At 36.7% G+C, this 12,228-nt stretch overlaps 1 protein-coding gene across 4 annotated transcripts in view; it reads left to right on the top strand.

The window, feature by feature from the left end:
- The window catches only part of ZNF407 (zinc finger protein 407), a 338,348-nt gene that overhangs the window by 228,091 nt on the left and 98,029 nt on the right, over positions 1-12,228 (top strand). For 3 of the 4 annotated variants that reach the window (XM_027678430.1, XM_027678459.1, XM_027678441.1), the window contains exon 8: positions 8,564-8,742. In XM_027678430.1, the coding sequence (XP_027534231.1) occupies positions 8,564-8,742 (179 nt within the window). Of the gene's footprint in view, positions 1-8,563; positions 8,743-10,948; positions 11,129-12,228 lie in introns of those variants that run through there. The other variant, XM_027678450.1, reaches the window with a different exon arrangement.

The raw sequence follows: 12,228 nt of genomic DNA on the forward strand, positions 1-12,228 counted from the left end.
TTAAATCAGGGCCTATGATACTTAAAGCCCAGTCTCCATCCTTACACCACTACAGATATGCTGTTTCTCAGACCAACTTCTCTTTTATGCCATCTGCTCCAAGAAGAAAGGAAAGGGGGAGGGAGGAAGCCCATGAACAATGGAGTGATTATTCTCAGTTACCGTGAAATAGATGAACTCCACCTGCTATTTCTGCCACTTAAACCTTGGCTGACACAGTGCAGCAGTGCACTGTGCACAGCAGACCTCTGCATCCCTCACGCTGCAGGCATGCAGATCCAGAGGGCCCTTGAGCCAGGCCATTACAGAGCCCACTCTGCCTGCAGCAACGTGGAAGCCAGGAGTTCTAGCAAATGTTACAGAGAGTTTTCAGCAGCAGATCAGTCCTATGGAAAATTGCCCTTTTTTGGTTTTTTGTTTTGCTTTTTTTGTTCTCTATTCAGTTAAAGGAAAAACTGAGGTTCTCTCTGAAGAGCTACTGGGGCAGACTCAGAAGCTGAGCAGCTCAGCTCTGCACAGCACTCTGGGGTCAGTGAGGACCACAGCACGGGTGGAAAGCTGAGGCATGTTTCCCTGCCTTTCTGTACCCTTTCCACCTGTTATCCCCAAGTCTAGTAGTTTCAACATAATTTGCAGGTTTCTGTCTGTGCATCTTCTTTATTTCATTCTCTTCCTGTAGAAAGTAGAATTAATGGAAGCATTTAAGGCAGGAAACCTTACTTCCTTGGAATCAGAGAATTTTTTTCTGCAAAAATCAGATTTTTTTTAAATTGTGAAGTCTGTCATGAACTAAAGTGGGTTTTTTGGTTTTGTTCCCTTTTTTTCAGATTTTTCTTGTTGTTGTTGTTTTGGCATTTGGTTTTGGGGTTTTTTATTTGTTTTGGTTTTGATTCTGGATTTAATTTTTGTGTTTGTTTTTGAGAAAAATACTCTGATTGAAAATTCTCGAGTAGATCTAGATGCCAGCGCTGGGTTTATACTTAAGTAGTTCTTCACTGTGCGGGGTTGTAAGTGGCTTTACAGATTCCTCAGAGGTAAACAAGACTGCAGTACATCACTTATTTCCCTTCAGAATTTCCAGTTATCCTGAATTTGCCTTTAAAAGTGTGCACTTTGGCTATTGTAATCTATTCCTTGTATCACATGTAGTTGTAATGATCAATTATTTGAAATTGGGAATTTTCATTCCAATACATTGTAAATAGAAGAGTGGAGCTGTGGCCAAATTACAATTTGGGCTGCTAGTCTGCTGAATGGAGCTCAGACACAAGCAGTAATTATCAATCTTCCATCATTTTCAGTGCTGACGCACAAGTTTTGCTGCTTCCCTACAGGGCTCTGCTACTTTTTAGCAGCCAGCATTGGACATCTGTCACAGATACTGTATGTCATAACAAATAGATCATTACAGAAAAAAATGCAAGCTAAAAATGTAGAAAAGCAGAAAACATTACGATTATTATCCCTGGGTGTTGCTATAACACTATCAGAATAAATCCCAAATACATTTTTATTATTTTCTTTGTGAAACTGACTGCATTATAAAATCTCATTAAAGCATGTAAATGTAGTGTACTCTCTTTTATGGGCTACTACATATTTTCTGAGTGGCAATACATGCAAGTACATGAAAACATGGCAATACGTGTGGCCACCAGATTGTCAGGCATGCATTTTTATGACACTGTGGGTGTGTACTTCAGTCATCTTATCTTGGTATAGTTGAAAAGCATCAGCTGTGAGCAAATGTTCGCTGCAGAAACAGCTGTGGTGGTAAAGACGTTGCTTTTCCCCAGCAGCTCATTGCCACTCTCCACCAGAGGTCTTTAGGAGCAGAACAGGGAGATGTTTGCCAGCAGTGACACAGGCAAAACTAAGCTGGCACTGGGTACGTTGTAGTTGACCTTCTGAGTTCCCATGGAGCCATATGCTGCTAATTCTGGCAATAGTATCGTAAGTCACTTAATAATTGAGGTCTATTGCAGAGAGCTAGCACTTGTATCCATGTGATTGTTCCCCCAGTCATTTGAAACCTAAGTAAAAGGTAAAGTTTTTACTTTGAAAGGAGAAGAGCAAGGAAAAAGTAACCCAGGTGCGTGTTAGTAGTGAGAAGGCTGAGAAAATGTACTGCATTTCTTGTACATATATCCACATATATATGTTATGTATGTGTTTTAATGTATAATAATCACTACCACTTTATAATGTTAGTTTCAACACATTACGGAATGTATTTTTTGCTATTATATTTTGCTATTTTTTATTATTTCTTGTGCAATACTCTACTGACCTGTTGCACTGATGAGGTAAGCTGATACTTTAATTTTTAAACTTATGGTGTGAACTGAGTGCCAGTGGTACATGCAGATTATGTACCATAATGTAGCTAGCTTGCCTTAACTGGCAGTTAGTTTCTTTTATTTTAAATTCAGAAATATAGCTAAATCTTGAGTATGCTGGGTAGATTTTTTTGTTTGGCTTGTGTGTCTGAGTTTTTGCTTACTCATTTTGAATGTTTTGATTGAATAAGCCTGTTTGTATAATGCAATTACCACAGGTTGAGGTATTTGTTTCTTTCCTGTCAAGAAAGTATTACCCATTAGGTTGTTTACCACTACCCTACTGAATGCTAGTTTTCATAGAATTTAATGACAGCAAGAAACAAAGGCAGGCTAGAAGGGTTGTATTTTGGAAAGCAGTAATTCTGAAAACAACCTGAAAGGTCCCTGCATTTAAAGGAGTGTACTTGAGCATTTGGTGCTTCAAGGAGGATCCAAGAGCTCCAGAACTCCTGGCTGCAACTGGAGGATGCTGAGCACATGGAAAGTCATGGCATCCATATATTCAGCACTGGCGTGAAATCTAGTATTCAAAACTTAAAGCAATCTTTACAACTGAAAAGAGTTTAGGAAGAATCTGATGATTCCTGGAAGTGAATTATAAGGAATTGGGTCTCTGTAGCTCATCTGCTAGAGTCCAGATATCAGGGGATTCTACAGCTGAGCAAGGTGTGTTGGACACGTAACACTGTTAGCTGGATGCAGGAGGATGAGAAATATGACAGTTTGTAAAAGTGAGAGTGATCAACTGTAGATTAATTTGCATATGATTTCAAAGGATTCCCTATTGCTTTCCATCAGATTTTGATGTGTCTCTGAAAACCATGTTTTAGTACCAGAAAGAGTTACAGTTTGAGGAAAGAATCACTGGGAAAACATTTTATGAAGTGTGCTGTTCATGAGGTCAAACTGAATGTTCTGTATGACTTTGCATTTCTAAAAATCTATGGCTCTCCACTTTAGTGTAATTACATTATTACAGTTTTGATTTAAAGACAGTTTTCCGAGTTAGATGGCATTTTCTGTGAAAGAAATACCTGCAAACTTTTGATGAATAACTGAGGTTAAGAATCTACAATGATATATATTGCTTCATTGAGAAGTTTGCTTTCATCATAACTGCTTTTATTTCTGGAAGAAAGTATCTGGAGACTTTGCTACTTTTCAATCAAAATACTGCAATTGCTGTGTACTTCTTGCAGGTTGCATAGCAGGTTATAAACTGTGCAGAAGACCTTCAGAATGCTCTTGATATGAGTGAACTTGATTCATATTGACGAACAAGGAAAAAGTAGAAATCTTTTCAATCAGTCGGTCGTATCACTGTGTTTGTTTTTCTGTTATAAATGGTGACGGCCATGGAGCTGCCATAAGTCCTTTACATTATATGCATTTCTCTGCAGAAAGAAGATATTTGTACCTAATGTCCTAGAGAAGACCTTTTGAAAAAGGTTTATTTTGTGCAAATAAGAGCCCTACAAGTTGCTAAATTTTTTAAAACTTAGTGGACTAGATAATTAACATTTTGCCTCATTTGCACCCCTGAAACCTTCCATTTCCATGTCTTGCAGTAAGCATGTTTCTGATAATGTCAGGCAATGCATAATGGAAGAGTGCTCTAATTTCAGTTTCTTATTATTAAATAGGAAAAAAATAATAAAAATGGGTTACTTCCTGCTGTATTTCATTTAGCTGTTGAATACAGTGCTAACATATTCTCATGGAGAGAACCCTCAGAAAATATAGAAGCATTCCTATTCTGCATGGGCAAATTTAGAATTAACAGATGTTTTGTGAATTTCTCTTATTTTATGATTTTTATCCAAAATGCCATGTAAAAGGTGAGGATGGCAAACAGCTCTGGTATTGGGCAGCCACAGCTCTGCAGTTAGCTGCTGAACTGAGCTGTTTACACAGGCTGCTTAAACCAATGCTGCTGGCTGAGGGGAGTGCAGAGCCCCTCTGCAGCGGGAAGGGGTGCCCAAATCCCTACCCTTGTACAGCTTGTACTGCTTTCTAGTGAGACTGGCTGGCTTAGCCCTGCAAAATGGGAGATCAGGAAGAGATGATAGGGGAATGATAACCGGAGGCAGCACTTACTGTGGGGACCTTCAGGCTGACGATTCCCCACCTGACACAGATTTGCTCCAAGTCTCATCGTTCCACCCATATTTTCCTGCTGCTGACTTTGAACTCCCACCTCTGCCTCCTGCAAAGTGCACATCTGTGCTCTGCCATCCCAGAACCCTGAACAGTGCTGCTGTTTACAGTGGGTAGACCTAGTTTTGCTAAGGAATCCAGTCAGTGCCACACTATATCTTCCCAAATGCAACTGAGAAAATGTCTTAATAGGGGCAGTTATACTACTTTGAGGGGCAAAAGGCAGTTGTGAGAACTTTTGTCTCATTTACCAGAAGCATGAATTTGCCAGTGTTCTGTAGACCAGACACTCTTTTTCTTGCTCTTGCCACAATACCTTAACTGATTCATATATATATAAGGATAGGAGAGGGAAGACACATTAAACAATGGCAACAGCTTCTCATGTTGACATAGTGTCTGGCCATTTTATGCAACTCCTAACCTTCCACTTTATTCCACCCTCCCAACAAAGTGAACCAATGTTGCTAAAATGAATGGATTTCTAATGGCAACATGAAAAGTGCAATTTGAACAGCAGTGTGAACACATCACTGTACGATTCATTCATGGCTAGGCTTCGCGAACAAAGATTTGGGAAGGGCTCTACCCACGTTTGTCTCAAGCGCGTTGGTGGCTAAAAAGGCCAATACGAGATAGGCATGTCCGGTTGCAAAAGGCACAGCAGAAAGACTCCCTAGATGGTATATTCTGCAAGGCACGATTCTTTCTGCATTGTCTTTTCTCCTGAAGGGTGATCCTGCGTGCTTTCTCAAAAGCATCAGCAGCATTAAAGATAGTGTGTCTCCAGGCCTCCCGATTGGAGGCCGGAGTAGACCAGTTATGGTGGTCAATATGGCCAAGGTTGAGATGTTGTTTCAGGGAGTCCTTGTACTGTGCAATGAACATTAGAGATAAAAACCCTTTTTTATCTCCATCCAAAAGAGGTATTCTGTTCATCTTAAGAAGTAGCTGCGTTTCTCAGGAGAAGCTTGCCATCTGTCTCCCTTATTTCAGAGTGTTGTCCTTTACAGAAATGTGAGAGCTCTCCTGGATGTGTGCAGGGGAAAGTAGGCCTATGCCCTTCCCAATATATCAGTCTGTGATAGATTAAGTCATACAGGCTTGTTGCATAGGAAGTATGGGCTGAACTTTTCAGCTCCTCATATTTCCTGTTCATCTGCAATGTACCTTAGTTCCATCTCCTCTTTCACCATGCATAGCACTGACAGGACACTGAAAACTGTACAGACCTCCCTGTTCCCTTTAATAGAATTGTTGTGGGGCTTGCGTCAAATCTCAAACCTTTTTTCACATCTAATAAGAAGACTTACTGCAAGACATGAAATACAAGGAACCTTTTTGTTGTGTTCCTCTGCATCAGAATTGAATATAAACCCATTGACTATAGCTTTAGACTAATTAAGTCTCTCTAATAAGTTCCCTTCCTGTTATTGCAGAGCATGGACAAATTGACAGAAATATATACATTTGATTTTCAAAATGGATTATGAGGATGAAAGCATGCTTACATTAAGCAGTGATAATAGTAATTTAACTTGGAGACCTCTGGTTTAGCCTTACTGAAATACAGACTAGTCTCCTAAAAGCTGCTTTTATTTGTTTGTGGTTGTAATTTAGACTGGAACTCAAAAAACAGGAGGACTTCCCTCAAACAATTTCTTTTGGGCTGGGCTTTAACTTCCAAATTTCAGAACAAAGGAAATTTGTATTTCAAAGTTTATAAACACTTAGAAGTGAATCTTATAATACAAGGCCTGTCAAATGCTGAACTATCATCACTATTTCAACACTATAATGTTTTACTTAGATGCTTATCATGGATAGCTTTAATGAAAATACAGTGCTGTTTAAAATCACAGACTTCTGTGTTTACTCTTATGAGTTGAAGTGATGTAACTACACACTTAAACAGTGTTGGTGGAGGTGTTTTGTGTCAAACATATAATAACATACTTGTACAGTACATGGGCTCGAGAAGACTTCTAATAAAACAGACATTCAAAGCACACTGAATAATTAAAAAACATTTTATATGCAGTACTTTTGTCATGTCATATTTAAAGGTATTACTTGGCTTCAAAAGTGCTTGAATTTGCCAGTTGTTACCTTCATGGTTTACTTTATGATTGCAATTGCTGCCTTGCAACCTAATATGAGGGGGCATTTGTAATGCCTTGTGATCTCAAATTCCTTATTTCTGATTAAACCTTTCAGGCCTTGCCACATGGAAAAACATGGGTTTAAAATTTTTATATCAGTGTGTTGGTGTGTTTAGTCACAGATTTTTACTGATGACTGAATAAATGAGACTTTGGGATTTCTCTGTTTAAAGTGGTTGGAGCAAATTCCAAATCAAAGGAGATAGAACTGAACTTTTGTGACTTGAACAGGCTGGGTTTTCTTCAAAACTCTTACATAGGTTTCAACAGATCCTTTATATATTTCACAGAAATATTTCAAAGTAAAAACTTTTATGTCCTCCCTTAACATAGTATGAGACTTGAGCTAAAAGAACACAGATATTTTATTTCAGATTCATATGCTCTGCTTTAATCTACTGCCCTTTAAAGTATAACCCATGATAGAAGGTTACCGGGTTGTCTTCTGCTTTCATTGCAGTGTACACTATCCTTTTTTTTTTTCCTTTTTTTAAATACATATTTCATTTTAACAACATTTATGAGCATTGTAATTTTTTTAGGGCTGAATCCTGAAAGATGCTGAGGACCAATATTTTCTGTATTTTTCAGTGATAAGTGTCTTCTCTGACATTCTCAGGAGTCTGATCATTATACCAGTGTATAGCAGATGGACATGACAGAGGGTGAGCTTTGGCAGCACCGTAAGGCAGATACCAACTTTACTATGACCATTTCTGAGGGAGAGACAAGCGCTCCAGCAGAACTTCAAGCTGCTACTTCCAGTTTATTTTGGGGGTCCTTTTTTTAGTTGCCTGTTACTGTGGTATTGCTAATAGTGACAGATAAACAATCAGTTTAATCAGCCCAAAACACTACACTTGTCTTATTTGAATATTTGTGAAGTATTATGCATTTATGTAGTTCACATGAGTGTTTGTACTTTTTTCAGTTAAACTGAATTACTGTTCTTAGTTTTGACAATAATAATAGTATATGGTACTAAGAAAGTCTAAAAAAATAAATAAAACTCCAAAACAATGGCACGCATATACAGGCCATTCTTTTGATTAAAGAATAAATATGATGGCTATTTCTGATTGAAATAAATGAAGCAGCATTATGTTTTATATAGGATTCGTCACAAAGTTTGAATAAGTAGGAAATTCTAATGCAAAATAATTTTGTAATGAGACTGCAACATTTTAAAGACTAGAAATTTAAAATTACTCCCACACGGATCTCTTCATGAAGAAAAGAAATATAAAATCTTTTTCTATTCCCTTTTTTTCAGAAATATCATTAGAAATATTTCTTTGAAATGCATTAAACTAATTGTCTACGTATTCTGACTTCTATGCATGAAAACTCCACTGCTTTCACAAAAGCTGTATTTAAGATGTATCAGAATCCATGTGTATTTTCAAAGAGATATAAACTTGAACAACTCAATTCTTTTTCCTAGGAAGAGTTCATAGGGTGAGATGAGAGTTGGTGGAACATACTTAGAAAAATCATTCACAACAACTCCTGTGGAATCTAGGAATTGTGTAGGAAAGGTTCATGTGAACTCTGTTGGGACTGTTTTAGGCATTTGTGTATTTCAGTTTTGCTAAGTTAAAGACTTTTGTTTAATTTCATCACTGACTACTATGAGAAAAATAAAAATTTTAAGACTTCTGTAAATATAAAAAATCAATCATTTTTTAATACTTCTGGTTCAGATGTAATGTTCAGTTAACCTGAAACAATTTTTGGAGCTTTCATGAAAAGGACAATATTTATGCAAGAGGATGCAAATATTGTGTAGATAATGAAGAATGAGTATTAAGAACTGATTTTCTGTTATAACACTAGCTTTTATTTGAACAACTAGTAGGAAATAAATTATACTATGGTTTGTTTTTTTTCATTCCTTTTTAGGTCTAACTGTGCAGAAAATATCCGTAAACACATCTTGCATACAGGAAAGCATGAAGGAGTAAAAATGTATAACTGTCCTAAATGTGACTATGGAACCAATATCCCTGTGGAGTTTCGTAACCACTTGAAAGAACTACACCCAGACATTGAAAATCCTGATCTGGCATACTTGCATGCTGGTAAGGTCATTCCTCTCTTTGCTTACGAATTCTTCTCTTTTCTATATGTGCATGTTTAAATGATTGTAATAAGAAAATGAGAAGGTATGTTATTATCATTTATTCTGTTATTATCATTTATTCTGAAGAACAGGATTTAAAATGGGCTTAATCATCTTCAAGTTTTCACTAGGGTTGAAGGTTATATATTAAGCACTGAAATCCATTCATGTTTCACAAGCAAAGCTTGCAGTTCAATAAATAAACATCAGAAGTGCATGCTATTTAGATGCTTCCTTTTGAAATCTAGTTGAACTTTTATAAAGAAATATTTTTTTAACATTTGTGTTAAGTCCCTCTAGTCACACGATTCCCCCAAGAACAGAAAAACAAGATTCCACAGGAAATACAGTGACAAATTAATGTACTTTAAACATTCTTAGATTACATTACAAAAAAGTAGACAGTGTTTGGCATTAAAGATAGAACAGCAGAGATCAATCAATAACTTAGATATATGTTTTCAGGCTTTGCATTAGAGAGCACACACAGAAGTCACTGAAGGAATGCAAAACAAAACTGTTGCTTTGGAAAAAGGAATTCAAAGAAGAAAATTGGGGCGTTTTCTGTTTAGGAACAAGGTTTTTCATTGGTTTGGGTTTTTTTACAGGTTCTACTGTTCAGAGTAGAAGGCAGAAGTTTAATGGAAACATACAGTTAGGAGAAAAATAAGAGTTCAATGGCAGGAGGTTAGGAGAAATAATACAAAATTAGGCTGCAGCTTGAATGAAATGTGATCTTAACTCGGGAGAAGCAGATAACTTAGACATCACTGGGTGGGAAGACAAGTCAGAGCAGTGGGAAAAAAGAACAGATGGTGAGAAGAAGGAGTTGGGGAATCCAGAGGAGGAAGCAGCTATGTGGGCCAAATTCTTCCTGAGATGCAAATTAATCTTCCACTGAATTACTACTACTAGTACTCCTGCGTCAGATTTTAATCTTCTTCTGTAAGGAATTGACCTCAGTTTTTGAGACCCTCATACCCATAAAAAACACAACGTGAGGAGCTTTCGTTCAGTTCTGTGCAGCGTGTACAAACTAGTTATTTTAAAACCTCTCAGTCTTTTCAAAATGACTGCTTGCTTTCCTGACTAGAGACAGTGTATTATTTGTACCATATATTTCTATTTGCCAAGTATTCCACTTCATTTTGGAACCAATCATCATGTCATGTCAGCATATGGTGGATAATATCTGGATGTGCAAACAAAATGCCAGTTGGCGGAATACCAATTTCAAAATAGGTCAGAAAACTGATCACATTTCACCATAGTTCTCACTGAAGCAAATGCATATTGAACTCGGAAGCTTAAATGCAGACACTGTTGGATTTTTACTACAATAATCCCACTTAATATGAAAAAATAAATGCTTTCAGTAGACGGATAGACAGACATAATACAGAGAGCTATAACACTGGTAGAATCACTAACATCCCAAAATTACAAATGTTTGTGTACGTTTTCATGTTATTTGTTCAAGACTGTATCTGGGTAAATTAATTGTTCATTGCAGCATGCTGCGGTTAAAACTATTCAACTTGCTTGTCTTGGCAACATAGGAAAATAGTCATCAATGTGTTGTATACTAATGGTATCTCATTTCTATACATTCATTTTTATGCTGTAGAAATCCCCTTGCACTAAACAGGGTACTGTAGAAATATATTAGCACTAGCAAGAACTGATTGTCACCTAATTATTGCCAGGCTAGCCTAGAATTGGTATACAATAAAAGTGTTGAAATATTGTTTGCATAATACCGTTGCTAAAATAAATACTGCATTTTCCTTTCAAAAAGAAACACAAGTAAAGAGGAACTTAGGTGATAACTATGTATTCATATCAGACTTAAATTAAAGGGAGTTTCTTTTCTTCTTTTCAATCCATTTCTGACTGCTGGACATCTGAGAGTTAAAAGTTTTAGAGAAGAATTTTAGAGGAATGAAGGACAACTCCTGTGCCCTAGCTAACATCCCTTATAAAAATGAGATTTGTTCTGTGGCTGGTTCACGGTTACTGATGACTTATTGGTCATTGGCTGCACCCACAGAGAATCTACAACACGACATATGGATGATAGGAGTATGAAAGTGTCATACAAGATTGATTTTTTTAACTTAAACATATTTGTCTGTCTTTTGTGTTCTAATACTGCTTTGTAACAGGAAAGCCAAACCTTTTGCTACTTTGAGCAAATAGAAATAGAGTAAGTCTGATCACTGGTAAAGAGACAGACAACAACTCCAGCTACTTTGCAGGACAGTCAGAAACTCGTCACCAGGAATGGTGGGATACCTTTAGGATGTGGCTGGGAGTAAAAGTCAAATCTGTTTCTCATCTATGAAATTAAGATTGACAGTTGGACTTCTAATTCAAAGTTAATGTTCTTTATAATATAATGCTGTAATACTGGGTTTTATTTAGCTGTCTTTGGCAGCCACTATATGCATTTATGGGTTCAGTGGTAGTAAGGAGCTTGAAGAAGCTGCATTTCTAAGGGAGAGGCTGTGGAAGGTGGGAGGCAAACCAAGTTGGTTTCTACATGAGTAAGGATGATACTGTAGTTGAAAGGTGTTTCAGAACTTCTGCTCTGCATCTTTCAGACTCTATATAATGTGAGAAATTGATATATGGAAATGCCACGAAACCAGGTCTTCAGACTTTCTTTCCTCTTTTTGCTATAGGTTCCCTCTGTCACAGAGTTGTAAAAATACAATTATATTCCTTATAAACCTTATATGTTTTAAAACAATAACAGTCTAGATTATACTTTTGTCTTTAACTTTTAAACTGTGCTGCATTTGAACAAGAGGACTTTAATGCATACAAGCCTACAGAAATATATGCATCTTCACATAAAACTGTAGATTGAATTTGCTAGATCACACTTCAAAAACTAGTTTATACAAATCATCAAATCTGTTTTTTAAAGTGTCATTGTGTGTCATTCTCTAAGAGCTTTGTGCCTATTTCTTCATATTCTCTGACCTATTTTCTCAAGGACTGTGTTAAAATTGAAATTTTATTTGAAAAAAAGCCAGAAATCCAGAGACTGTTAGTCCATTCTCCACAATGTTACTTTATTTTCTTTTTAAAGTCACATTTAAAATGATGATAGATCTTATTGCTGTTCTAAGAACAGAAGTGGGCTTACTAGCAAGCTCAGGAATCTTGCAGTTAATGTTTTAGTCATAGAAATTTGGTTCCAGTGGAAGCTGTTAATGTATATTCTTGTTATCAATGTGCAAATCTGAAAATATGTCATTACAAATGAAAAATGAATGCAATAAAAGAGTGAATTGTCATATCATGTTGGTGACTATCAATTTAGCGATTTTTCTAAAAATGAGATTATTTGATAACAAAAAATTTCTGAGTTGCTCACTGTGGGCTTGTCTGTATTGCAAGTCTCAAAGCAAGCTGAAGAAATCTTTTGGTTGATTCT

Source organism: Neopelma chrysocephalum, unplaced genomic scaffold (genome assembly GCF_003984885.1).
Source record: "Neopelma chrysocephalum unplaced genomic scaffold, ASM398488v2 Primary Assembly neopelma1_22b, whole genome shotgun sequence".
Lineage (NCBI taxonomy): Eukaryota > Metazoa > Chordata > Aves > Passeriformes > Pipridae > Neopelma > Neopelma chrysocephalum.